Here is a 27245-nt window from a genome sequence, read left to right as displayed (position 1 = left end):
GTCAGGAAATTTGACTATTTATCCGAATTTTTCACATTATTCTACATTTGTCTCATGCAATAATTTAAATATTTATAATATTTTAAATAAATTTCTGGTGTTGGAAAATCTAAAAAAGTGAGGACATTTTTTTCATCGAGTCAGCCTGGACACCCTATGCACGGAAAAAAAAATTAGCTACCATAGCTAAATTTTAACTGTCCATATATTACACATGAAATTTAGTTATCATGCTTAAATTTTAGCTATGACAACTAATATTTTTTAGCTATAACATTCTCCGTTAAGCTATGGCTAAAAAATATTAGTTACCATAGCTAAAATTTAGGCACGATAACTAAATTTTAGGTTGTAATATATGGACAGCTAAAATTTAGCTATGATAGCTAATTCTTTTTTTCCGTGATGGTTATATACAATTTTAATGTAACGAGATGCACGCTATAACTTTGCGCAGCATTGGACTTTGAAGTTTCCTCCACTCGAATTACGCCAATATAAGGTATACGTATATGGATGTGCACAATGTTATACGTGATGTGGGTAACCGAAACCATAAATTTGCATTTCCAGCGCAGCATAGACACGTGCTCTAATGTACGCACTCTATTGATAGTATAACGCCCCTTCGTAGCACGCGAAGAACCCCTAATCATATTGTTCGCGGCCGGCGATCGGGTCGGAATTAACTCTCCGCCTTTGGAAGAGCACTCGTCACCTCGACCGCACGCTCGGCTGCTCTCTACGCGGTCCTTAAACAAACAAAATATACAATGTCGCGAGCGCCGAAAGAGAGAATCCGAGCGAACCAGACGAGACGACGAATGCGAAACGCATCGGGAATTACGGCGGATCCTTGCCGTGTGTATCAAGAATTATCTCGGAAACCACCGTGACGACGGCCCGCCAAATACAAGGAAGAAACCGCACGCGGGACGAGACCGAAAAAGGAACGATGAGGCGTGAGAGAGCGATGGATCCTGCGATCGGCAGGGACGAGAGGACGAAGTGGAAGAAGAAGAAGAAGATGATGATGAAGAGAGACCAAAGAGAAGATCACGAAAAGAGAGACAGAGATTTCTCTTAGTCGCCCTAAGTTCAGGGTGTCGAGTGATACTGCCATATTATTATCCCCTTTTAATGCCGGGAGGCATTATTGTGCCAGGGCGAAGAAGTAGCGATGCCCGGGATGAAAGGAAGCGTGCTCGTTCAAATAAAATAGACAACGGCGAGAGGTGGAGGAGGCCGCAGAAAGCTGGTAGAAAAAATGAAAACGCTCACGAGCGATGCATCGGCAATCCCTTTCAACGATTGGCACGATCGACAGTATTTCTCTCTATTCATCGTGTCGTCGTCGCCATCCGTTCTTTCTTTCTTCCCTTGACGCCTCCTTCCATACTATGCTGAGCTTTGCCGAGCGCGGCCTCTAATTTGTGCGCCATCTCCAAAAATTGAATTACTCTAGCGTTCGTTATAAATTCAGATGAGAGTGTCCATTGTTGAAGAGAGGAAGACGAGAAACCGGCCGAAGGGAAGACGTTTACGCGGCTCTTAGGTGATGAGCGGACCCTGAAATCTTGAAATTCGTTGCCCCGTGATTTGCCGCTTAGGACAGTAGGATGTGTGTGCGAAGCCGCGAACAATTTCTAGGGGGGGCCTTTGTAGGTATTGATTCGTTTCGCGTTCCTATAATTGTACAAAGTTGCTGCGGGAGCTACAATAGTAAACGTCATTCTCTCGGCACGATGCCGTGATTGAGCGCTTGCGACTCGTAGGAAATCACCAAGATCACACAGAGAAGAATAGTCATTCGCCTTAAATTGTAGATGTTGATGTATAATTGGTCTGCGTTTCTATTATCGAACGCGAAGTTTGCGGTATACGCCGGGAACAATGGGGATAACGCGAAAAAAGAATAAATCTGTCTCGAAATCCCTCGAAATGGAATTTTAAAGTCGTGTAACCGAACAGTATCTTAAGCTTATCCTTAAACCGGTTTACGACAGAAATTATACCAAACACCAGTGTTTGCTGTTATCTATAAAGAAAATTATATAGATGATCCTACCTAGATGAAATTTTGACGTCATCTTATCTTTATGCAGATAATCAAAATATGTATATTATCTGTATCTGCATCTTAGATGAAAAAATATTATCTTTACTAAATTATCTAGAATAAAAATACTTAGATAGTAGAATTTGAGCAGCAAGCAGTAAAAATTTATAAATAAAAATATGAATACATATATTTTTATATCCCTTTTATAATTTACTTTTTTTTTAATAACTGTGTTTACATAAGCAGTCTTAAAAATTATTATCTAGAAAATTATCTAAATGAATCGCGATATAATTTTATATCTTTTATCTCTAGATATGTTTAAAACAAAATCATCTTCATCTTACCTAAGATAAATTTACATATTTTTATTTCATCTTTATCTCTAGCTAATTTTTAAATCATCTGAACACAACACTGCAAAGTACTTTTGTTAACTTGATTAAACCTTTCAATTAAATTGCTATTTTGTTAATTGAACATATATTAGTATTTAAGTCAAATAAAATTTTATAATACGTTTTGTTAGATTTAAAATGTTACATTTCACTTAACTATTTTTATATTAATTAACAAAATAATATTTAGTTGAAAGGTTTAGTCAAGTCAACACAATTTTTTTCAGAATACACATGTGCGCTTACTGCGACGATTAAATTTTTCGGGGAAAAAAATACAAAAAAATAATAAAAAATATGCATAATAAAGAGGGATTCGCGGCTCTTGTAATATCGAAACTTGACCGCGGAAACCCTCTTGAACCAGCCTCGACTTGATGTACGATCCGCTCGGAAATGGCTGTCGTCGGGTGGCCGCGTCCCGATAAATCTTCCGGCTTTTTAACCGCGGATGGACTTGTCGTTCGCGGTATAAACGCATCGTTTTCATCAATATTTATGCCGGAGGGGCCAATTGGGCCAGAGAGATCTCCTGCGGGACGTCGTCGACTTCGCCGGAGTCTCTCGCGAAGTCTCTCGGCGACTCGCGGCTCCGATAATAAAGATATCCATTATGCTCGCCGTCGCTTTTTCTCCGCACGGAACGTGCGTTCTTCTCTGTGTTTTGCCGGATCCCCCGTGTCTCTTCCCCGGGATATTTCTAACGTATATATGTACGTGCGTATATGTGCCCGCCACCGTCATTCGTTCCAGCTTCCGTTGCGCGTCGACGATCTCGCCCGGGAAGACGATTAAAATGCAATCGGCGGAAGCATCTTGGAAAAGGATTTCACTTTTTGACATTTTTATCAATTAAAAGTTCAAACACGTATTGTCATGTTAGAAACCATTTTTTTATTTGACATAGCACGACTCCAGATTTTCTATATAAGGTTCGAAAATTTGTTTGTATATAATGCTACAAAATCTGCAGATACATAAATATATCTATCTAAATATATCTCGGATCTATCTACATATCTCTCTAAATAAATATCTTTTTTTAAAAATTATATCCTATAATTATATCCTGTGTAGCCGTATATGAACATGCTAAATGCTAAGAAAATCAAACGTAAACTGGGTAAATGATTATTTGAACATCGCGATGTAAAAATCTGGCATAATGTGTCTGTTCCTTGTATTTTATCTACATTTTAGAAAATTATCTTTCGCGGCTAGTCGCACATTTGATGTTTCCACGTGCTTAATCCGTCAGGTACAATCGCTACCATATGGTTACAATGAGCGTTACAACCGATACATAATTTTCATCCTGGTGGTCCTAATCGTAGAAAAAAGTATACATTATAAATTACTTTTTAATGAAAATCTCGTTTGTAATGCGTAATAAAAAAACGTTTTGCCAGACAGTTTCGACGTGGATTAAAATCGGATTTTCATCTCGATCGAAATGATGGGCCTCATTCGGATGACTATATACAATACATTGTTCATCATTTAGAAAAATATACACGCGATCATAAATTATGAAAAAAACTTTTACGATAATTAAGCGTATCGTTGTAACACATAATATCCCGACATTCAATCCAGTTACTACCAACAAAAGACGACCTGAATTAATCATGCATATATAATATTCTATTATCCAAATAAAATAATTTACACTACAATTCCTGACTAAATGACATAATGTTAAACAAATAAACTAATAATATCCCGTGAGACGAAATTCAATTATCGAACAGGTGTTTGACATTGCTGAATATTATCAATGTTAATTATTTTTAATATTGTATAATCCAATAATAATCTATAATAAATATATAACAATAATAATAATTTTTAATATTATAATAATCTATAATTTATAATACAAAATCAATAATTTATACTTGCACGAAATTCTAATTTAAGTAATTTTATTTCTATCTTTAGTTCAATTTATATTTACTCGTTTTATTTCTTAGTGTCGTTTAATATAATAATAAATTTTCAATGTTTGATATATTTCATAAAGATTTGAAAATTTTTGAGATTAGCCTCAAATGTTTATCATTTCGAATGCATGTACGGATAATTGTATCACGAATCTTAGAGTTGATTTCAATTTTGAAACTATGCAAAACTAAAAGGTCTAATTTTATTTAATGCATCAATTACTTTAATGCACCACGTCATTTACTTGTTATTTCGATATCAAAAAGGACCGGTTTCGACGCGTGGCACATCAAAGCTCGTCGTCGCCTCGCGCTCGAGAATTATTTAGGGTTTTAATCCTCTTAATTTAATAGCGCGACGAGAGCAAGAAGAATATTTCGGCGGGAAACGAAGCGGCGTGAGCTGAATGACGAACATTAAAGAAGAAGTATCATTGATGTCGATTACGATGTTGCCGAGATCGCCTCGACGAGAATGTTTTCTTCTGACGGAACCCGAAGCGAAGACCTGCATTCAGGCTCCTTTATTGGATTTAGTCCTCTAATGATTTTGTTAAACGGTCATCGGAAAAAAACCGGATCGTGCTATTTCATAATTTGTTGATCGGACTCTGCGTTTCATAAATAATTATTTAAATTATCATTCAATTGCCAAAACGAAGAAGATAAATATATATATATATATATAAATTATACTTGCGCTGTCTTTTGAAAATCACGTAAAAATGAATTTAATTTATTATTATGTTGAACGACACTAAGAAATAAAATGAGCCAATTTTAACTAAAGAGAGAAACGAAATTACTTAGAATATTTTGTGCAATAAAAATTATGGATTTCTTCATTAAATTGAAGCTTATTATTATATATATTTAAGATAAGATTTTATCATCCAAGCACTGTAACTTTTAAGAAAGGCATCTGATTTCTTACATCTATTAACTTATTTGATTAATTAATACTTATATTACTTATTACTCTTATAATCTTGCATCGCACAAAAGGTGTGATCTTGAAGATCATCCTGGTCTCACCGATAGTCTTTCGATCAGGATCTACAGAGGATCTATATCTTTCCGCGATTTATCGGCGTATCTCATCTCCGTGGGACGTTTCTTTGCGTCGCGACGAAAGATAAACGTCTTCGCTCTTTTAGTGACGGGACGAGAAACGATTCAATATACTTATATAGCGTACGCGAATGTTCCCGTTCACTGTATAAGTATGTCTTTCCTTATTGTCTCTCGAGTCATTGGTTTGCGGGTCGGTTGACAGTTTTTGCTCCTTCCTTCTCCTGGACGTGCCTCTGTCCACGTTACTACGTGCTCCGATAATTAAGACGTTTCCATTTGAAGTTTGACGTGCGTAATCTGGATATGCGTGTTTCGGCGACGACGAGCGGAAAAAAGCTAATCGTTATGCATCACGCCGGCAATTAATGGTGTATGATCGAGGGTTCATGTTCCTGGAAGGAGCGCAGATTGAACGGGCAAAAAATACGAATACACATATACATACACACACGCACGTGCGTGAGATTTATCGATATCGAAGATGAATCGGAGAATCGATGACCATTTTTAGACGTCCTCCGCGTATTTATTAAGCACCCGCGTAATTGGACACAAGGGATGCTGATGCAAGTTTCTGTTAAGAAGCTCGGCATAAATCTTTCGGTATATAATTTGGAATTATTCAAAAACGAATTTTTTTGGCCACACATATTTGGTCTCTGATGTTTCATTATATTTAAAATTTTGCCAGGCGCGTTATAAATATTTTGTCTTCTTTTTACGTGGTATTAGCATTAATATTAATATTTATAAAACTGTCAATTATATCAAAATTGTCAGCATGTTGGATGAAAACTATATAAAAATGTTTTTAGCAAATATTTTCACACCAACGATAAGATATCCAATTCTAAATAAATTAAACGATATTTCAACATTCGACATATGTAGAATAAGCATGATCAAACATTCAGAACAAAGTAACGATATAATTATATATATCAAAATATAACTTATAATAATAATCACAATAATAGAATGTAAGAATGTACATATTTGTGTGAGATGCTGGTATTTCATTATAGATCAATATTACAATTTATGCAAATTCATAATGTATGTAATAATTTTTTAAAAATTTATTTGCATATAAAAAAAAATAGATATGTAATATCCATATGGTATAACATAATTTATTATTCATTATACAAAGGAACTGTAGAAAGAAGTACATAGTAATCTAACTGTACAAATAGCACAAGAGACAGTCAAACTTTCACCAGAATCATTCACTCATGTTCAAGTGCCATATATCAATGAATTCAGTCTGAGCGTTCATTTTGTTGAACATTGAATAAAAGGCACTGGCAAGAATTGCTTCTCTTGTTTTTCCTAATATACAACTTCTATTCTTTCATACCAACGTGTCAGCACACAAAGTTCATTTACACAGTTACTACAATATCAAAGAGTAACATTGTTATACTTCGAGATGCATTTCTCTTACGACCAGAATAATTTTAGATTATTCAAATAATTATCACATAATTAAACATCATGCAAACACTGAGAAAAGATTTTTTTCTCTGATTTATATCTGTTTCTTTAATGTAACATGATACTTAACATAATATAAAATAAATTATAGTTTTTTTCGTATCGAAAACAGCATAACTCTATTCGCGCTTGATATTTGTATAAACATTATAAAATAGCTTTTCTAAAACGCAAATGTAATTTGCTATTGCTAATATAAGTCTTGTGTCGTAAATACTACACATTGACATTAGTGGTAATTCTGCCGTGGCAATTTTGTCGTTTCACATCTGGAAATTGTATAGGAAGCGTAAGTAAAGCACATTCAAATTGGTCGCTGTTATCAATACCGTTTCAATGTATGAAAGTCCAGAAAGTACATCCATAGCGAAAAAAAACACAAGTTCTATCTATTATGCTGCGCTTGCGGCTCTACTATCTGTTCCCCATTGTGAACTGGTTGTGTCAATGTATTTTGAAACCACATCATCCAGTTGCTCAGGTAATGGCCGTCCAATTGATTTTCGGGATTGTCCCTTATCTGCACATCGTTCAATTCTTGAAAATTGCGAACGGTTCGGAGTTCCGTAAAATTATTGTTCACCGAATGGCCCCCATGCATCCTTACCTCCCTTTTTCTAAGGGCATCTTTTACTAACCTTTGCCTACGCTCCTCTTCCGTCTCAATAGCGGATCTCGTGAATCTCATTTCTCTGGCTCTCAGGGCATCCCTTCGCAATCTCTCCTTCCTCTCCTCCTCAGTCTCTTTAGAGTATTGATTCAATCGGGCCTCTCGTCTCTTTGCCGATTCTTTATTAAGCCTCTCCCTTCTCTGCTCCGGTGTCTCACTCGCGTACAATGACAATCTCTTGATTCTTCTTCTCTCAGCCTCGCGGTCCAATCTCTTTCTCCTGTCTTCCGGTGTTTCGTTATACATTCTGTACTCCCTTTTTCGCGCTGCTTCAGCATCGAGTCTTTTCCTTCGTTGCTCCGGGGTCTCGTAATACATTCTCATCTCTCGTCTTTTCGCCGCTTCCTTCGCCAACCTTTGCAAACGCTGCTCCTCGCTCTCTTGTTCATACAGCTTCTTCCGTTTCTCTCTCATACACTCGGCCTTTTTCCTCAATCTTTCTCTGTAATCTTGATGTACGCTTGATTTGATTCTAATGTGTTTTTTCGATCTTCTAGATATTTTAGTTCTTTCCAAGGTATCTTTGCCGTTCGTCAATTGATTCTTACGTTTCGCTACCGCGATCACGCCGGTCAAGAGATCAACGTCAACGGGGACTTGTATATTCTGCTTTGTGTCCTTTAAGACTCTTAATCGTATGCCGGCATCGTTATTGTCGTCGCATAACCATTCCGCTGTATACAGAGTGCCATGATCCTCGTCGTCCTCTTTCTTTATGTTGATGTTAAGCCCGTCCAGGAATTCGTTTGGTATCGTCACTGTCGATATATTATAATTCGTCGTTTGTTCATCGTTCCGAATAAATACTTCTGTCGCGTTTGATTGTTTCTGGAAATCGATATTTATGGAATCAGAGTCCAAGGTGTCTAGGTAAATCGACTCTGTTAGGACATTAGTAATGGCACTGCTCTCGCTATTTTGTACATTCTCTAAGGTAGAGTCCGAAGTGTGCGATTCGTTCAATTCATTTTGGTCTTTGTCAATCGCTTTCTCGCCGGTTACATGATAATTCTTGGTCTCTTTGATCTCAATAGCACAAAAATGCTGCGCTGCCGTAATTATCTCGACTTCATTAAGGTCTGTATCGGGGTCATCGTTCTTACGCTTGTTACTGTACACTGAGATCAAGTCTGCTGGCTGATTTCTTACTTGTACATTACCTTCAGATATTTCCATGTCCCTTTAGAGATAAGATGATGATCTGAATGCTGAAATTATATAACAATATTTAAAATCATATTATAAACTATTCTTACAGTTATAATTATGACAACTTACATACATTTTACATGCATATCTTTTAGAAAATATTTCGGAAAATATATAAAAGAACATCAAAAAGTAGTTGTAAAACAAGAAAATAAAGAAGCTGAGTTTAATTAATCATCTTGATTTCATATTATCACAATAGAATTATGATAATTAGATATTAGAACCACCAGTTATAAAATAATTAAATATCTGCTCCGTACCTGCGTATCGTCTGCTTGACAGCTGATTCAAGATGGCAACGTAGATAATACTTTGGAATCATGCATTTTTGCAATATCCTTAACCAGCAACACGCTCGATGCGCTCATCATTTTTATTCTCATGTCACATGATAATATAAATTATACGTAAATGTCACACTCGTCGAATTAATTAGGCAACTCTATTCGAAATTCAGCCTTATGTCGAGCACTGCTCTTCCATCCACATTTTTCGTCATTGCTAAGGCAATGGAACTAGAGAGTGGACTCAACATCAGAATTTTAAACTACGTTTAAACTCGAAAGCTTGGCGCTATTTAGAACAATTTCATATTGTAGATTGTAGAGTATATCGATAGTTTAAGGTTGGCTGTACTGAAAAAAAGTACTCCAAATTATATTTATTGTAGATGTAGGTCTATTTTAATATCAATTTAATTTTTAATTTAATTTTAACATTATTTAACAAATTTATATACTGTATTTTATACTATATAAAAAACTATACAAAATAATTATTACAAATTATTTTGTACAAGATATTTTATATATTATCAAAATATAAATATAATATTATTAATATTATCAACAATTTTTTTTTAATTTACATCCGTTTATTTTGTCGTTTGATATTTTGTATTTTCCAAATATACACTCTTTAAAAAAATTAATTTCAAGTAAAAAAAACTTCTATAGAACAATGCTTATCTTTATTTAAAAAAAGATTATTAATTAATATAATAAAACAAAAATTCTGATATAGGATTTAAATACAAATTCAGAAATAGGCTACAGATAGAAAATAGGCTAATAAGAATCGACAAAGAAATAAAAGCGACATCAAACTTGTTTAAAATTTTTAATTTTAAAAAAATTTTTTTCATTTTTTGAGTGAATTACTATACTAAATTTGAATCTATAAAATTAAATTTTCTAGTAAATTCGCTCAACGTTGTTGGTAATCTTAAAACCGAAGTTCATATTATTACCGTCAGGGTGTCCAGTAAATTAGTTTACACTAGTTTACACATTACTTCTGAACATGTGAACATGTGGATATTAGTAAATCTAAAGAGAAAAAAGATATATATATTTTTAATTTAATTTAAAAATTGATCTGATAGCGAAATATATTAATATTTCGATGATTTATCTTTTTTTACAATATACAACATAGTTTCATTCATAAGTTCTTAAATGTGAAATATCTGCACATGTGTTTTACGTCAACATATTTATTTTATTCAACTGATTAGGACAAATTACGAGTAAAATGGGTTTAACGAAACAATATCTGAGATATGTGCCAGCAGGTAATGCAAATATAATTGCAAGCCCACGTTGCAATGTTGTATTTGTGACCTTGGAAGATCAAGAAGGTAGATTTGTTGCCGCTGCTGCATGTGAACATGTATACATTTGGGATTTACGGCTTGGAGAGAAAGTAAGAAAAAAATTTAAAAACAATATAAAAATAATTATATCTATTTAATTATAATATAATACCATTGATTTTTTTTAGGCACAAGTGCTATCTGGAGATAAGATATGTGTAACACGTCTAGCTGCATCACCCAATAAAAGGAATATTGCTGTTGGTTATGCAGATGGCACAGTAAAGATCTTTGATTTAATTTCTGGCGAAAATGTTAGCGTATTTGTAGGACATAAATCTGAAATAACAGCACTAGCATATGATGCTTTAGGACATAGATTAGCGACTGGTTCTAAGGTAAAATTGTTTTACATATACAGTTGTAGCATGCAGTTCTAAGTACTTATATATATATATATATTTTTTTTAATATAACAGGATACCGATATCATTATCTGGGATGTTGTAGCTGAAACAGGAATATGTCGGTTAACTGGGCACAAAGGTGTCATAACTAAATTAGTATTCATGAAAGAGCATAACATTATTATCAGCAGCAGCAAAGATACATTTGTAAAATTTTGGGATTTAGACACCGAACATAACTTCAAAACTCTTATTGGACATAGATCAGAAGTGAGCTATTTAATTATGTTTTTATGTTTGTCAATTATATTAGGTCTATTTTTAATTGCATTGATGTGATACTTGTTAAAGGTTTGGAGCATGGTTCTAATGAAGGATGATCAATATTTAATAACAGGATGCAATGATAAAGAATTACATATCTGGAAAATAACTTTTCTTGATAACAAAAGTATTGAACTTGATGCTGCTGTAAATGATTTGGATCTCAATGAAGAGAATGAGGAAAGCATGGATGTGGATATGGTATGTACTTTTATCTCTATACATTTTATATATATATATAAAGTTTATATTATTATTTATGCATACATAGAAATAAAATAACATAAAGGTATATTTTATATTTTAGAAATATCCTATAAAATGCAAGAAAATTGGAGGTATACTAAGAAATAGTAATAGTCGAGTTATTTCGTTAGAAGTTGACTCCACCTGCAAAGTTCTTGGATGTCATGGAGTAGGAAATTCTATAGAATTGTTTTATCTATTACCTGATGACAAAATAAAGGATAAAATTGCAAAAAGATTGAAAAAAAAGAAACGACAAGCTCAGCAGTGAGTTAAAATTTATATTAAAGTTGGAAATTTATTTCTAGTTGTGAGAAGATTCAATTACATTGCATATTTTTTCATCAATTAGAGAAGGGAAAGATATAGAAGAAGAGCTATCAAATGCACCATTACTCAAGGATGAGCTAAAGCGATTACTTGCCATTCAAGCATCTGGTAAAGCAAAAGGACTTGATTTAATTATGGGGAAAGGAAATGAACTTAGAGTTAGTATATAATGCATAAATATTAAATACTAAATTAAGTTATCAAAAAATTGGATGTTATATTTTATTTCTTGTGTGCAGGTATGCATTGGAGTGAATAACAATTCAATCGAATTACATTCTTTATATGTAGAAGAGAAAAATCCTGAAGTAAAGCTTTTACGTTCAATAATGACACATGGGCATCGTACAGATGTCCGAGCTATTTGTTTTAGCTCTGATAATTTGGCATTTGCTACTGCTAGTGGAGATTCTGTTAAATTATGGAACAGGTAGTATATACTCTTAAATATATTCTTAATAAAGAATAAATGTTAAAATTTTTTCTTAACTTGCACAACATTTTTAGGCCTACATTGGCATGTTTACGTACAGTGGAATGTGGGTATGCTTTGACAATAACATTTGTGCCAGGTGATAGACATCTGATTGTTGGTTTAAAAAATGGTAAAATGCTTATTATTGATATCGCATCTGGCGATATTTTAGAAGAAGTAGATGCGCATTCCAAGGAGCTTTGGAGCGTAACATTATTTCCTGATTTGGTAATACTTTTTAAAGAAAAATATTTTAATAGTAATTTATTTATTTTAAAACTAACTGATATATTTTTGCATATTTGTGATATTGTACAAATAGAAAGGGGTTGCTAGCGGTAGTAGTGATCGAACGGTAAAGTTTTGGAACTTTGAACTTATTCAAGATTCCGATAATCAGATAAAAGCAAAGGTTCTTTCTGTTTTACATTCAAGAACGCTCAAGCTTGAAGAAAGCGTATTATGCGTAAGAATAAGTCCGAACAGCAGATTTGTTGCTGTTTCTCTATTGAACTCTACCATTAAAATCTTCTTCTTAGACACATTTAAGGTACATAATTATCTTACAATACTATATTTTCTTATTACATATGTATTTTAAATTTTATTGTATTTCTCTTGTGTAATATTTCATATTTGTATTCTAGTTTTTTATATAATTATCTTACAATACTATACTTTCTTATTACATATGTATTTTAAATTTTATTGTATTTCTCTTGTATAATATTTCATATTTTTATTCTAGTTCTTTATATCACTTTACGGACACAAGTTACCAGCTTTGTGCATGGATATATCTAGCGACTCTACGCTCATAGCAACTGGTTCCGCCGATCGCAACGTTAAGATTTGGGGTCTGGATTATGGAGATTGCCACAAATCCATATTTGCGCACGACGATTCTATTACGGGCCTTTCGTTCGTACCTAAAACACATTATTTCTTTACATCTGGAAAAGATGGAAAAATAAAACAGTGGGATGCCGATATATTTCGAAAGATCGTCACGTTACAAGTAATATATTTCATACTTTATACTTTATCAAATTGCATATCGATAAATCAATTATAATACAGCTCAATATTTCTGTAGGGTCATGTTGGAGAAAGTTGGAGTTGTTGTGTTTCACCCAACGGGATTTTTGTCGGTTCGTGTGGTTCTGATAAAGTAGTTCGATTATACGAAAGGTCTGAAGAACCATTAGTATTAGAAGATGAAGCGGAAGAAGAAAGAGAACAACAGGAAAACGAGCTAGTCACTGGTGAAACCACTACAGTGTTAGGGCAGAAACAACAAGTGTTGCCTTCTAGAAAGACTGTTAACAGTGAAAAGGCTGTAAGTTACATCACTTTAAAACGCATAATTTTTGTAAAAAAGATATTTGTTTTATGATATATATTGTTTTATGATATATATTGTTTTATGATTGTATTAGGCTGAATTGATACTGGAATGTTTGGAAGTGTCCAAACAATACGAAATAGAATTGAAAGGAGCTGTTTCTGCTGATAAAACACCACCTCTTCCTCTGCTAATGCAAGCTTACAATTGTACAAACACAGAAGACTTCTTACTGGAAACTTTTAAGCGCGTTAGGGCTAGGTAAAATGCAATAAACGTAATAATCTTGTTGCATAAAGAAAATATAATTGAAAATATTGCATATTTCAGTGAATTGGAAGAAACATTACTGTTATTACCGTATTCTGCAGCTTGTGATATTCTACAGAAACTTCCTAACTTGTTGAATAGAGATTATCATGCTGAATTATTAGCCAGATTAGCTTTGTGTTTAATACAAGCACATTACGGACCAATAGTAACCAATAAAAATCTTTTGCCCACATTAGAGAGTGTGAAGAAGCTCGCTGTAGAAAGGATATCCATTTTGAGAGTAATAAAAATTTATTTATTACATATATATATATTACTTATAAGAATGCACTTAGTTATTACATAAAATAATTATGATATTTCTCAGGATACTATTGGATTTAATTTGCATGGTATGATGCACACGCAACGCATTCTCGAGGAACAAGAAGGAATCAAATTCTTTAGAGATGCCAGTAAGAATAGTGAACACAAGAAGAAAATTAAAAGAAACAAAGAAAAAGCTTTGAAGAGGGCGATTATGAACCTGTAAATGTGAAAAACTTTGTTACATATATACATAAATAAAATAAAAACTTTCATACATGATGCATAAATACATTTTATTTATATTTTATATACATCATATATATATATATATATATATATATATATATATATAAATTATAGCAATTAAGTTTATATTAGAAATTGTTAAAAAGTAATAATTGTTTATTACAATAATTAAAAATTAAACAATTACTACAACAATTATTACAATAATTAATAATTAAAAATTTGTACTTTCCATTCCTATATATTTCTATCTATGCATCTATATTTGCATTCTCGCTCTCTCGCTTACACAAATACAGATCCACCTGTGTAGACACAAAACAGATCCAGCTGTGTAGTAGCGATATGCATAATCGGCGATCATTTGCAATAAAAATATTAATTAGATAAATCTGTATGAATATAAATCTATATAATAAAAATTGGTAAATATTATTAGCAAGTGAGAATTAAAAACTATAAATATATATCTATATATATCCATAAAATGACACAATATAACCTCCTAAGATGATTGTTTACTCTCATTTATCGTAAATAAAGATTGAAAATGGATCACGAAGACGAATTTCTTAATGCCTTCTTCACCCAAGTTGCTCAGTTGTGTTCTGAGAAAGCTAAAGAAACAGTTGTGAGTAAAGATAATAAAAATAAATAAAATTTTTGATAAAAAATTCTCATTATATGCACTAATGTAATGTATTATAATTTAATTCAGGAAAAAGAAAGGGAATCATGTAAACAGATGCAGATGGGTCCTTGGGGGATGCTTCTGATGCATTTACCACAGATAGCTATAGTGGAGCGTTCATATGCAGATTTGGGTTTTCTTCACACTAAAAATAAGGGTTTCCTTAGAAAGGATGTATGTATCCAGCAATTATTTAAATTGACAATTGTTTGATTATTAAATTTTATAAGTTAATATTGCTTACACAGAACTCTTTAAAAACTGTATACGAAGCATTAAAGTCTGATTTAAAGAGATTAGAGGAAATGACAAGAGGAACAAATTCTATCGGTACAACAGTCGCTAATGTTTCCAATCAACTCTGTCAATTCATCATGGCAAGAATCCAGCTGATAGATTTGTCAGTATGTTAGTATTTTAATTATCTGTCTTTGATCTTATATTTGAAATTATTATATTACAGTTATGAGAAAATGTACAATATGAGTACAAATAGCAAAATTATGAAGCATCAAGAATTGCTGCAGTGTATAGAAGGAATAGTAGAGTGCCATTTATTATCCTGTTCTCATTTAGCATTAACTGCTATTAAGACAAGTTTAACGTAAGTGTCATTCTTGCATTTTGTAGAAATATAAATTTTTATTTAGTATGTGGAAAGAACTAATAATTCTCATCATTCAGATTGGAATGTGAAATACTAGTACAATTAATGAAGGCACAAGTAGAAGTTCAAAACTGGAGGTTTCTACCGACTCTAATGGCTCTTTATGGAGCACAAGCACGAATGACAGCTTGGGAAAGAACTTTGCAAAGCAAGGAGGTAATATATCCTAAATAAAAGAACATTATGAAATATCAATTTTCCCAGTATTCTAATCTCAAATGTTTCAGTCCTGGAAATTGGGCTTTGGTGCAACATTTCTCAAGACGAATCAACAGCCGGCGTTGTATCAATGGCTAGTGAAACTACGCAGTGCCATATTAGCTAAATGTTCTTTATATTTTCACACTACATTAAGTCAACAAGCTAGTTCAGGGGAAATGAGAAGTATCATGAGCAAACAGAGTGTGGACTATTATCATAAGTAAGATATTATTTCATTGCTTGCATGATATGTATTTAATAACTGTTTAATAGTTTTAAATATAATCTAAACTTTTTTTTAGGATACAAAGTTTTCAACGAAAACATGATGTACTAGCAGTACTGATTATTTTCGATTCCAGAGGAACTGAAAATTCAGGTTCAGGATATAGACATCCAGGAAGAGAAACTGACGTATCTCCGAGTTTTCCTGTTGTTATTTGTTGTCCTAATGTGAGTAATAAATTTACATTAATCGTTTAATTTCTATTTGCATCAAAGATACAATATTCTGTTTTTTTTGTACAATAATTAACAAATGATATTTGTTTTTTTCAGCCATTTATGCAGAAATTATTAGTACATTTAGACAACATTCAAACTAAAATAAAGGAACGTCATACAGAACTTCTTGCTATGGATAAAGTTGTATATCATAAATGCACAAAGGTAGGTATGTCAATTACAAAATAATTTTTAAAATAAATCATAAATTGCGAGTTTGTATGTATTCATAGGAGTTATGCACATATGCTTTCTACAACACTGATCCTAAAATGACTCTTGTTATTATATCTGAAAATGGGAAACAAAGGGACAAAGAAGCTCATATTACATCATTCCTGACTGATCTCTCTATGCATATCAGATGTAATAAGGTTTATGAGTGTCTAAAATTATCAAAGTGAGTAATTGTATAAGAATAAATTATACCAAAGACCTGATTGTTATAATTATAATAATCAAAAATTAATCAATCTATATATAACTGTACAAAATGCGAATAAAATTTATATTTTACTGTTTATATTTTAATTATCTTAGGAAATAGCTCTTTCTCTGCCTTCCATTCTTTGATGAAACCTAGATTTTTTATTTAGATCTTTTATATAGATATTTCTTGAATGAAATTAATTGTAACTTCGTATAAGGAATAATTTATTAGAGATGAGTTACAAATGTAAACAACAAAAGAAAAAAAATTTATTTTTATACAATGCTGTAATGAGAAAAAAATGTCAAATTTCGTTTAATACTGCCATCTACATCTACGTCCGTTTGACAGGTTAGAATTTTCCGAGTTCAAAGCGTACAGACGTAAATTCAACACGTAGCGTTTCAAATTTGTCATTTGTCAAGAAATTTGCAAAGATGACAGATAACAAAAACGATAAGGCGAAAGTCGATCTTGGATTACTCGAAGAAGACGACGAATTCGAGGAATTTCCCGCGGAAGGTACACAAATTAGTTAGATTTGATTTGTCATATATATAATGTAACCTCGAAATTGCTGATTCATTAACTAGATTGGACCGCGAAGGATGAAGACAGCGAGGATATTAGCGTTTGGGAGGATAATTGGGACGACGATGACGTTGAGGACGATTTCAATCAACAGCTAAGGTATTGCTTTGACAAAATGTTTGATTAAAAATATGACAAACAAGTGGAACGGAACATTTAACCTTGCTCTAAGAATTATTTAATATTAAATACATAAAATTTATAGAGCGCTGCAATTATTTTCAGAGCACAACTAGAGAAACAGAAAGCAGGTGAAACAACTAAGGAAAGTTAATTATATAATAATAATACCTTTATATTTATTGTATCTTACATAATAAACATATAATTAAGTATTAAGTCTGGGTATGTCTAAATTTCATATTCTCACAATCTTTGGAATGTAATGATAGAGCTGTAACTTTTGTATACTTTATATAATATGCACCATATGTTTTGTAGAAACATTTTCTGTAAAATGCAGAAAATGCAACTTCTTTGTGTGTGTACAAAACTTAATTATTAAATATAAATGCTTAGTATAAGTCCAGAAATGCATATAGTAGCTTTCCAAAAATGACTCACTCGTTTCATCTTATTTCATTGATAATGAGTCATTGTTCTCTAATGGAACAAATACTTGGCATATCTTATTGTAAATGTATAATCAGGTACAGTCTTTATTTTAAAAAATTGTCGGTTTTCGCAAAATCTAAACAGTCAACATATACTGTACATATATATAGATATATGGCACACATTAATTTTCTTTACATAAATATTTTGATATATCTTAATGACTTCAATATATCATTAAGAAAGTAATACAATATATGAATCTTGTAAATAGCTAAGTATTTTTATCTAAATGATTGAATAAAAATTAATTTGTGGTATCATGATTTGTTTTACAGGAAACTAATAGTTCTGATACTATTGCATCTAACATCTGCATGTTTAAATCTATATTAATCTTTTTGATTTCGTACGATCTTAATAAATAGTTCAGAGCTTTGTGTATATTGTCCTCACCAAATATCAATTTTACACCGTATGAGATCTTTTCCTGTAATGTGCGCACCAACTTATCTTTCAATTGTGCATTGGTTTGACTTGTGATATTGTTGTGTGATGCATTGCAAATTAGTGAAGAATTACTCAAGGAGTCAAATAACCAAAGAATCATTTTCTGTAAATAAACTTAAAGTTATGAAAAGCTTAAAAAATATAATACTTTTTTTCAGACTTGACTCACCTGCAAAATTGGCTCTGAGATATTTCCTAATAGCAATTTAGTCCATCTAACGACTGCTTCTTGTTGTAATGTATTATTACTAGCAATCCCTGTTAGAAGTTCACAAATTAGATCTACAGTCGTACATGTCAATGCTAAGTTAGAATCCAACTCGTCAACTTCATCTAAAAAACATAATATACACTTTTTATTATTACAAAATATAAATTTTATAAATATTTTTAAAAAACACTTATTACTGTAGCTACCATCGTATGAAGTGTTAATAGTTTCCCACCAACAATCCAGTAATTCTGAATTGCCACTAGTTTCCATTGAGTCAACAGCCTCGTAAGCTGTGTCTACCACACAATATTCTGTTTTTTCTGCAATCAATTGTTGTAATTCACAAGCCAGACTTTTCTACAACAATAAATAGATATTTCAAGTGATATTATATTTATACCTATTATTAATCTATAATTAGTAATTATATTATTAAAAAATAGAATTGTGTATGCATACATAAATTATATTGTTATATATTTAAATAATTAGCATGTTTATGTTGTAATTTTAGATTTCATTACCGATTTTATATCCTCAACGAATCTCCAGGGTATGTCAGATAATGGCATTAATGTAGGTAGAGGAGGAGCTTCTTCTTCTTGATCCATTTCAAAGCCTGGCACAACAGTCTTCAACGTATTGAAGACACCAGTTACAGTCTTAGCTAAAAATCGATCCAAACGAGGCGCTATCGCATCCGCTTTTTTGCCCGCGCTACTACTTGGCCGAAGAAAGTGACGCAATTGCGGTGGACACTCATTCGCCAATCGTGTACACAGCGTTTTTAAATACGTCTCCAGTTCTATCCGACCACCTTCGGGCAACACTAGCTCGGACATAACATTATTTAATGATGAAATCTAAAATTTGTAAAATGCAATTATTAAGTTTAAATTATTTTTTTTATGAATTTATATTTAATATTTGTGTATCGCTTATAAATCTTACTTCTTCCAGACTAAGATGCAACTGAACAAAATCGCAATATTGCCTCCTGACAGTAGCGGTAGTTGTCTCGAATAAATCTACCCCACGTTGCTCGACATCATCGAATTGTATACAATAGAATAATTGTTGTGAACCATCTGTTGCAGTATGAAATTCGGTCCATGGAATTGACAAATTCATAAACTGGCTTCCTTCATATATTACATAAGATTTTTCTTCAACATGTCTGAAATTTAATTCATATAATAATAAGAGTTACAGATACATATAATAATATATATGTATATAATTAAAATGTTTTTACTGACAGTGGTGTTGTTGCTGTGGACTTCTGTTGTAACAGATTTCTAAGCCTAGCAATGGTTGTGGCAAAATCCGTTGGTTCTTCATATACAGGTGAAATCTTATCCTCTTCTAATTCCAGATCTGCATCCGTTATGCTATCTCCCCAGAGACCTCTGTATTCCGTTGTGGAGAGACCCTCTAAACATAAAGTCGATCTTTCCGGAGCTGCCATTGAAGCTGCGCTTTTGTCTTCATTCGTAGAAGTTGCAGATGGACTAGATTTAGGTACAGATTTTGGCAATTGCTGCGGGATCACGGCTGCTGTCGCGGATACGATGCCATCACTCAGAGCAACAGTTATGGTACCCTGAAGGAATGATTAAAGTGTATTTTTTAACTTTCGTAACGCGATATATTGACATTATCATAATTACATTTTCTTTAGCTGGAGTAGCAGCAACTGTATTTGGCGGAGTTTCCAGTAATTTTAACAAGTTCCCGAGCAACCATTCTGGGCAGCTTATTGTGTCTATTGTTATTAACAGTTTTTTCGCTAAAATAGATAACAGAAGTTTGCACGGTAATGAACTGGTTAATTCCCATTGTAGAAATTCTTGTGCTAGAACAGTGACCAAATGATGTAACATATGTTCTAATGTTGATGCACTGCGAGAACCAGGATGTAAATATTTGTATGCTTCTTCCACATTGGATACAGCGCCCTTTTCGACTCGACGTAGAGCCCTGCAGAACATAACTAATAAGCGACGAACTTAAACAATATTTTGCAAAGATAATAAAAATGGATGATAAATTCATACCTACGATATTCCTTTAAGTGTAGCAGTAATACATTTGCCAACTTATTGGCGACTTTTATTTTATCTATGAGACTGACTTTCAAAACAAGTCTTGTTAAAAACTTGCTCAACAAGTCCTGCGCCTCATTGGGAAATGACTTGTCATTACTTATATTTTTGTACCAAATTTCTATACACTTTGCATCAATTTCTCGTACTGTATCTGTTAAATTCAACTTTTTTCTTTTTGTTAAAGGAATGTCATTTTTACAGGAATCTCGTAAGATTGCATTATTATTGCATTTAACAGTATCTTTTTGTGAAGAACTCAAGTCCTTTTGGTTTTCATTATCACTTTCATAAATGATTTCTGTATTCTTGTCTATCAAAGAATCCAAACTTAGATAACTAATTAGCCTCTCGTATATCCATTTATTCATAAATTTTAAAGAAATTGGACTATTGGCTTTAAGTGTCAGACGTAATAAGCAACAACTCAACCATACAGATATAATCGTAATAAATATAGCCCAGGAGATGGAAACATATATCGGCAGAGGTGTAAGACCTGTCCATCCTTGTACAATTAAAGACAATACTGCAGCTACTATACTAAAAACTAATAATATTTGGTTTAACCAACTCATTGGTATAACTTTTTCCATTTTGCATTTGCTGGTACTTCTAATTATCTATAATTAAGTCTCACATTTTCGTGTTACAGTAACCAAAACCTGTTGCAAAAAAAACGACATTCTTAATCTTATATCATCTATCATATGTTCAGAAAATTAAAAAATAGAACACTATCGATTGGAAAACCGATAATGTACTTTAAACAAAGGAAGATAAATGTTTGTGTGCGCGTTTAACTAAAAAAACAATTTAATGAGCAAAATAAATGAAATAATAAGTGCATCTTGGAACGACGTACAAATACAGTAAATAGAAGTAAAATACAGAACGAAATTTACTTTATACAATGTAAAAGTGTACTATAGACTCGAACATTTATTGACAGCTCCGGAAACCTACCGGGCATCCAGTCTTTCTTTCGCACAGCTGTTTGCCATTCCTGGGGTTTTCTCGTGGGGAGGTTCACCCCGCCACGTTAACGAGTTGAAGGATCGCGAAAGAATCGACCGCACTCTCATCTGTTATGACAAATCCATATCGCGCGGCTCCGCGATCTCTTTTTCACGTTGATTCGTTCGCGTGTCGGAGCGAATCTTCCGTCAACATTCCCGTTCCGACGCGGCCATAGATCACGCGTTTTCGCAAGATAACCAACAATCAATTGTGATTCGTCTTTGCGGATCGAATCGCGTCTCGTGACGTCACATTTTTTTTCAACCTATCGCGACCAATTTGTATATCTACGCGTCAATATTTCGATAAAAATTGCCAGCCCTGATAGCGCTGAAAAAGAAATCACGCACACATTCACGTATCTTCTTTTCTTTTATGACATCGGACATCTATATATTATATATCTATAGCTTCAGATTGCATGAACAGGTCTGCGCGCGCCCGGAAGTTGATTTCTTGGAAACTTGTATAATTTAATAGTACGTAATATATATATCTATATATACATAATTAAAGAAATCAGCTCTTAATGTAACATATTTTCTATTATATATGTATTCGGAGAATTTTTTATTATTCGGAGTACAGTATTTCGGCATCCAAAACTCCATTGTTCTTTTCGTTTTTCCGCTCGCGTAATTCAGGCAACTCGAATATGTTATGAGATTCCCAATAATTAGTATATTTCTCGAATTAAAAGGTCCGAAGCTCATCCAACGCTGATTGAATGCAAGTGTCCAAGGAACGACGACGTACCTGCATCGTATACCTGCATATATATACATCCTAATTTTAGTATTCGAGAAGAAGGGGATCTTCAGATAAGGAAAGAGAGAGAGAGAGATGTTCGGCGCGGGTCGATTTCTAGTAGGGACTCTATTTTTGCTATTTCTTCATTTGCATAGGTATCGTACGCTCATATTATTTTGCCTCGTTGCTATTGAGTTACGCGCATCCCCGGTGATCCCCGGCATGTGGCCGACACATGGCGCGCCAAATATAACGAGGCTGTCGCTCGAAATACGACCCTTGCTCATGTATGGTCTAAAGTCTAAAGCGAATCCGAAAGCGATATAGATACATTTTACGTTTTTGTCTTTCCTCTTTCTTGGATCCCACACAATGTGTATATTCAAAGAAAGATATGTCTTCTCACCTTCAGATATATCTTCAGGATATCTTCTCAATGTCTTTTGAATATACATTCTGTGTGAGATAATATGTTACATCCTATTTAAAAGAGAAAAACGAATGAATAGTCTATGTCGTGAATTCTTGTCTTAGAAAAAATTTCTCTCGTAACATATGAATTATACATCTTTTTTTTAATTTGAAAATGTAGAAGAATTTGGAAATCACATATCAACTTCATATATTGATTCTCTTCTTTAATATCTCGACAATAAATATTAATGTCTACGCCTATTTAATATATCTAGAATTCTTTTATATTTTTTATATTCTGGAATTTTTTCTTATACTTGTATATTTAATAACTTTTATTTTTTATTTTAACAGGTTCGAGATGGCACGTAATATTATGTCAAACTATATATTCTGCTTGCTGTATGCAAAAGTCAACTGAATATTCTATAACAATTGCACGAGGATGGTAAAAATTTCTCCCTTAAAGCTGCAGTTCATATTAGAGAGTTGTCATATGAGGACAACGTCCTCAATTAATGGAAGATCATATTCTACCGTGGAGTTATTACATAACATATGATTTTATTGTCAATTAATCGTAAAATACAATAAGAACGCGATTTGCCGGACAACAATGTGAGCCGACGTGGCCGGATGTGCCTGATCATGAACCCTCGTCATTGATGTCGATGATTATGTTACGAGTGTCGCAAAAGCCAAACTTGCGCGATTGTCAGCGAACAAGCGTATATATTTATGTGCACAATGTATAGGTACATATATGTATGCATACGTTTACACGTGTGGGCGGAGAAGAACTCAAATTGCTCAAGTTGTCGAAAAGATAATCAATAAATTAATTAACATTCATAAACAAATAGTCGTGTTGTATAAACTACAAATTATAGTAAAGTCTGGTAAATGTGTAGCATAAAGGCACTTGAGTAATTGGTTTTTTCTGCGATCTCGTCTCGTATCTCGTCTTCCTCTTTTTTCTCTTTTTCTTTTCCTTCCCTTTTCTCGTCTCTTTGTATTTCACAATGAATACTATGTAATTTGTAATTGCAAATCATGTGTGAAGAGTGTGTGTAGAAAAGGAGATAAATAAGGGAAAGAAAAGAGTCATGATGATGATGATTGAATGAACGTTTGAGTGATTCTCGATATGTCTTTTAGAAGCATTTGCGGTGAACGATACCGGGGCCGGACTCGTCGTACTCTTGCTTGGAGATCCACATTTGCTGGAAGGTGGACAGAGAGGCCAGGATGGAACCGCCGATCCATACGGAGTATTTTCTCTCGGGTGGAGCAATGATCTTGATCTTGATGGTTGACGGCGCCAGAGCGGTAATTTCCTTTTGCATACGATCAGCGATACCGGGATACATGGTGGTACCACCAGAAAGAACAGTATTAGCGTACAAATCTTTGCGGATGTCGACGTCGCACTTCATGATGGAATTGTAGACGGTTTCATGGATACCGCAAGATTCCATACCCAAGAAGGAAGGCTGGAACAGAGCCTCGGGGCAACGGAACCTCTCGTTACCGATGGTGATGACCTGACCATCAGGCAACTCATAGCTCTTCTCGAGAGAAGTGCTAGCGGCAGCGGTGGCCATTTCCTGTTCAAAGTCCAGGGCGACATAGCAGAGCTTCTCCTTGATGTCGCGGACGATTTCTCGCTCGGCCGTGGTGGTGAAGCTGTAGCCTCTTTCGGTAAGGATCTTCATGAGGTAATCGGTAAGATCGCGTCCGGCCAAGTCCAAACGGAGGATGGCATGAGGAAGAGCGTAACCTTCGTAGATGGGTACGGTGTGGGAGACACCATCACCGGAGTCCAGGACAATACCAGTGGTACGACCAGAGGCATACAGGGAAAGGACGGCCTGGATGGCGACGTACATGGCCGGACTGTTGAAGGTTTCAAACATAATCTGCGTCATCTTCTCTCGATTAGCTTTCGGATTCAAGGGGGCTTCCGTAAGGAGAACCGGATGTTCTTCGGGAGCGACACGCAGTTCGTTGTAGAAGGTATGATGCCAGATCTTTTCCATGTCATCCCAGTTGGTGATGATACCATGTTCTATGGGATACTTTAGTGTTAATATACCTCTCTTGCTTTGCGCCTCGTCGCCAACGTAGCTGTCTTTTTGACCCATACCGACCATCACACCCTGAAAAACGATATTATTTGATTGTTATGTAAGCGTGTTTAAGTTAGATAATATGTTAAGTCACTCTCTTTAATGAATCTAATAGCATTTTTGATTGAAATGGATTTGGAAACTGTTTAATTGCTCCAAAAACGAGAAATATTTTATGAAATTTTGAAAAATGGATATATAAATAAAAGTTAAAAACCTGAGGCAAAATTATGATATCTTTAATTGCTTTCAAAATGATTCTTCTTTAGACCACAACGCTTTATATATGTGTGTACTAATTAAAAGAGATTTTAACAATACTAATTAACAATAATAATGTCTGTTGATAGATATATAATGCAGATCAGATGAGTTTACAAATATCTCTCTGACCAACCTGATGACGAGGGCGGCCGACTATGCTAGGGAACACGGCGCGAGGTGCATCATCCCCTGCAAATCCGGCCTTGCACATACCGGATCCATTGTCCACAACTAATGCCGCAACATCATCGTCACACATCTTGATTGATTGTTGATGTTACTTTCTGAGAACACATGGAAAGAGAGACATTTTATAGTGTAAGTTATTGTATTAATATAATTATGAAAATACTATGATCAAGTATTTCTTGATCAATAAATTAATTCGATTAAATCTACAATTAGATTGCATTCGAGTTAATACAATAAAAAAGTTAATTATCTTTTTCACAGTTTTTAAAAGATATAAAAGATGTTGAAAATTAATATCAAAAAATCAAGATAGACTGCTAAAATAAATTTTATAATTAATATACTACATATTAATATATTACAATTCACTTGTGCACCTTCACCAGATATCACTTCACGCTTTATTCGATTATGCAAACCTCTTCCGATTTACGCTTTGCACCATTTCTTCAGAATTTCCTCGAAAATATACGATCAGCGAGACTTATAAATTTCGAAAATCAGTTCCCGATTCTGAAGAACTTCAACGTAACACCGTTTATTCGAATCACTGTCGATCCTGTCGATCGAGCATGAAGAATCCTCGCGATCGTTAGGAAAATAAAACCGATCAGAGGAGATTCTCGAAGATGGTGCGCGCAAAGCGAAGGGGTTGCTGCGATTCGCGGTTGCAACTAAGCACGGCGATTTATTACCGTTTACTGATGTGTTTCGCAGAGCCGAGAAAGAGATCGGCGGACGATCGCTCAGGATCGCGTGTTGTACGTCGTACAAGAGACCGGCGAGAGCGGCGAGTGGCGCAGTGCCGGCTCCGTGGGGTCCCTTTATCCATATCGGTCAGCGGCCGAAAATAGCGATCCGCCCCTTACATGGAAATCTGCTGCCCGCATTAACGTTGGGCCGGGAGCCCGCGTTGCCCGTTAGAGTCGGCCTAGTCCTTAGTTCGCCCTAAACAGAGGAGCTGCGGTAGAGGGAAGAAGAGGGAGAGGAAGACGTCGACGCGGTAACTACGACGACAACTCGGTGGTGGCCGACGGTCCCTGGGTCCAAATAAGGACTCGTCACGAGCCAGGGCTGTCGGCAGCTGCTGCGGGCCTCGACGAAGGGATGAGACTCTAAAGGAAATAGAACTTGGAAGAATCGAGAGTCAAAGGATGAAAGAAAAATCATAACAGTTTAGAGAAGTAAATTTAGAATTCAACAAAGTTCTGAATAAGGTACGAACGAAGTAGATTTCAAGAAATGAATTTTTTCGCGAGATTAACTCTTCGAAGATCAAAGCTTGAAAGATTGAATCTCTCAAAAGATTATAACTAGAAATATTTAATTTCGAAATAAAACAAATTTCAAGGGACTAATCTTTAAAAACATAAATGAATTGAGTCTTCAAGATATCAAATATTTAAAAAGAACTTCAAAGGGTTAATTCTCGCTATGGCAAACATATCTTGAAGTAATCAGTGTCTCATTCTGCGTTCTCTAACCATCACAATCACCGATATAGTTTTCTTTTGAAATCAAGTAACATTCAAAATTCAAGCAGCCTATTTGAAAAAAATACTTTCCTTTTTTAAATAATTATTTTCTGACAATGTGAGAACAT

At 34.0% G+C, this 27245-nt stretch overlaps 6 protein-coding genes across 12 annotated transcripts; 3 read left to right on the top strand and 3 right to left on the bottom strand.

Annotated features, from left to right (window-relative positions):
• Positions 1–6594: 6594 nt before the first annotated feature.
• Positions 6595–9376, bottom strand: LOC114936841 (uncharacterized). 2 transcript variants are annotated; one of them, XM_029310165.2, is made up of 3 exons: positions 9117–9376; positions 7613–8852; positions 7430–7494 (listed from the first exon to the last, which is right to left on the bottom strand). In XM_029310165.2, exons 2-3 carry the CDS (start codon positions 8818–8820, stop codon positions 7491–7493), a joined length of 1212 nt encoding a protein of 403 aa, XP_029165998.1. In that variant the 5' UTR covers positions 8821–8852; positions 9117–9376; the 3' UTR covers positions 7430–7490. The 2 variants fall into 2 exon arrangements, with proteins under 2 accessions (XP_029165997.1, XP_029165998.1); XM_029310164.2 differs by having other exon boundaries at positions 6595–8852.
• A 752-nt stretch (positions 9377–10128) lies between these two features.
• Positions 10129–14438, top strand: LOC114936839 (WD repeat-containing protein 3). The gene is made up of 14 exons (XM_085487211.1): positions 10129–10560; positions 10639–10848; positions 10930–11127; positions 11209–11382; positions 11489–11694; positions 11780–11915; positions 11997–12187; positions 12265–12460; positions 12555–12782; positions 12981–13250; positions 13329–13571; positions 13672–13838; positions 13908–14130; positions 14218–14438. Exons 1-14 carry the CDS (start codon positions 10390–10392, stop codon positions 14380–14382), a joined length of 2778 nt encoding a protein of 925 aa, XP_085343337.1. The 5' UTR covers positions 10129–10389; the 3' UTR covers positions 14383–14438.
• Positions 14439–14679: 241 nt separating this feature from the next.
• Positions 14680–17314, top strand: LOC114936830 (KICSTOR subunit 2). Of its 4 annotated transcripts, none has more exons than XM_085487230.1 (11): positions 14683–14830; positions 14949–15036; positions 15124–15270; positions 15345–15496; positions 15560–15700; positions 15781–15919; positions 15991–16184; positions 16267–16417; positions 16523–16633; positions 16702–16868; positions 17250–17314. In XM_085487230.1, exons 2-11 carry the CDS (start codon positions 14956–14958, stop codon positions 17296–17298), a joined length of 1332 nt encoding a protein of 443 aa, XP_085343356.1. In that variant the 5' UTR covers positions 14683–14830; positions 14949–14955; the 3' UTR covers positions 17299–17314. The 4 variants fall into 4 exon arrangements, with proteins under 4 accessions (XP_085343367.1, XP_085343356.1, XP_085343363.1 ...); XM_085487237.1 differs by having other exon boundaries at positions 14683–14847; XM_029310152.2 differs by having other exon boundaries at positions 14684–15036.
• Positions 17250–17828, top strand: Sem1 (Suppressor of exocyst mutations 1). The gene is made up of 3 exons (XM_029310156.2): positions 17250–17420; positions 17492–17588; positions 17715–17828. Exons 1-3 carry the CDS (start codon positions 17336–17338, stop codon positions 17761–17763), a joined length of 231 nt encoding a protein of 76 aa, XP_029165989.1. The 5' UTR covers positions 17250–17335; the 3' UTR covers positions 17764–17828.
• Positions 17771–22251, bottom strand: LOC114936828 (uncharacterized). 2 transcript variants are annotated; one of them, XM_029310149.2, is made up of 9 exons: positions 21840–22251; positions 20826–21538; positions 20439–20748; positions 20028–20371; positions 19720–19945; positions 19293–19631; positions 18972–19125; positions 18724–18887; positions 17771–18657 (listed from the first exon to the last, which is right to left on the bottom strand). In XM_029310149.2, exons 2-9 carry the CDS (start codon positions 21467–21469, stop codon positions 18352–18354), a joined length of 2487 nt encoding a protein of 828 aa, XP_029165982.2. In that variant the 5' UTR covers positions 21470–21538; positions 21840–22251; the 3' UTR covers positions 17771–18351. The 2 variants fall into 2 exon arrangements, with proteins under 2 accessions (XP_029165982.2, XP_085343342.1); XM_085487216.1 differs by having other exon boundaries at positions 21779–21842.
• Positions 22252–23601: 1350 nt separating this feature from the next.
• LOC114936833 (actin, muscle) lies at positions 23602–26804 on the bottom strand. 2 transcript variants are annotated; one of them, XM_029310155.2, is made up of 3 exons: positions 26338–26804; positions 25584–25734; positions 23602–25216 (listed from the first exon to the last, which is right to left on the bottom strand). In XM_029310155.2, exons 2-3 carry the CDS (start codon positions 25707–25709, stop codon positions 24212–24214), a joined length of 1131 nt encoding a protein of 376 aa, XP_029165988.1. In that variant the 5' UTR covers positions 25710–25734; positions 26338–26804; the 3' UTR covers positions 23602–24211. The 2 variants fall into 2 exon arrangements, with proteins under 2 accessions (XP_029165988.1, XP_085343389.1); XM_085487263.1 differs by lacking the exon at positions 26338–26804 and adding an exon at positions 26005–26297.
• Positions 26805–27245: the final 441 nt, after the last annotated feature.

This window comes from Nylanderia fulva, unplaced genomic scaffold, assembly GCF_048542155.1.
Source record: "Nylanderia fulva isolate GAGA-0341 unplaced genomic scaffold, ASM4854215v1 Scaffold11, whole genome shotgun sequence".
NCBI classification, from domain to species: Eukaryota; Metazoa; Arthropoda; class Insecta; order Hymenoptera; family Formicidae; genus Nylanderia; species Nylanderia fulva.
Note: the sequence above shows the minus strand (reverse complement) of the source record. Positions and strands in the feature narration are given on the sequence as shown.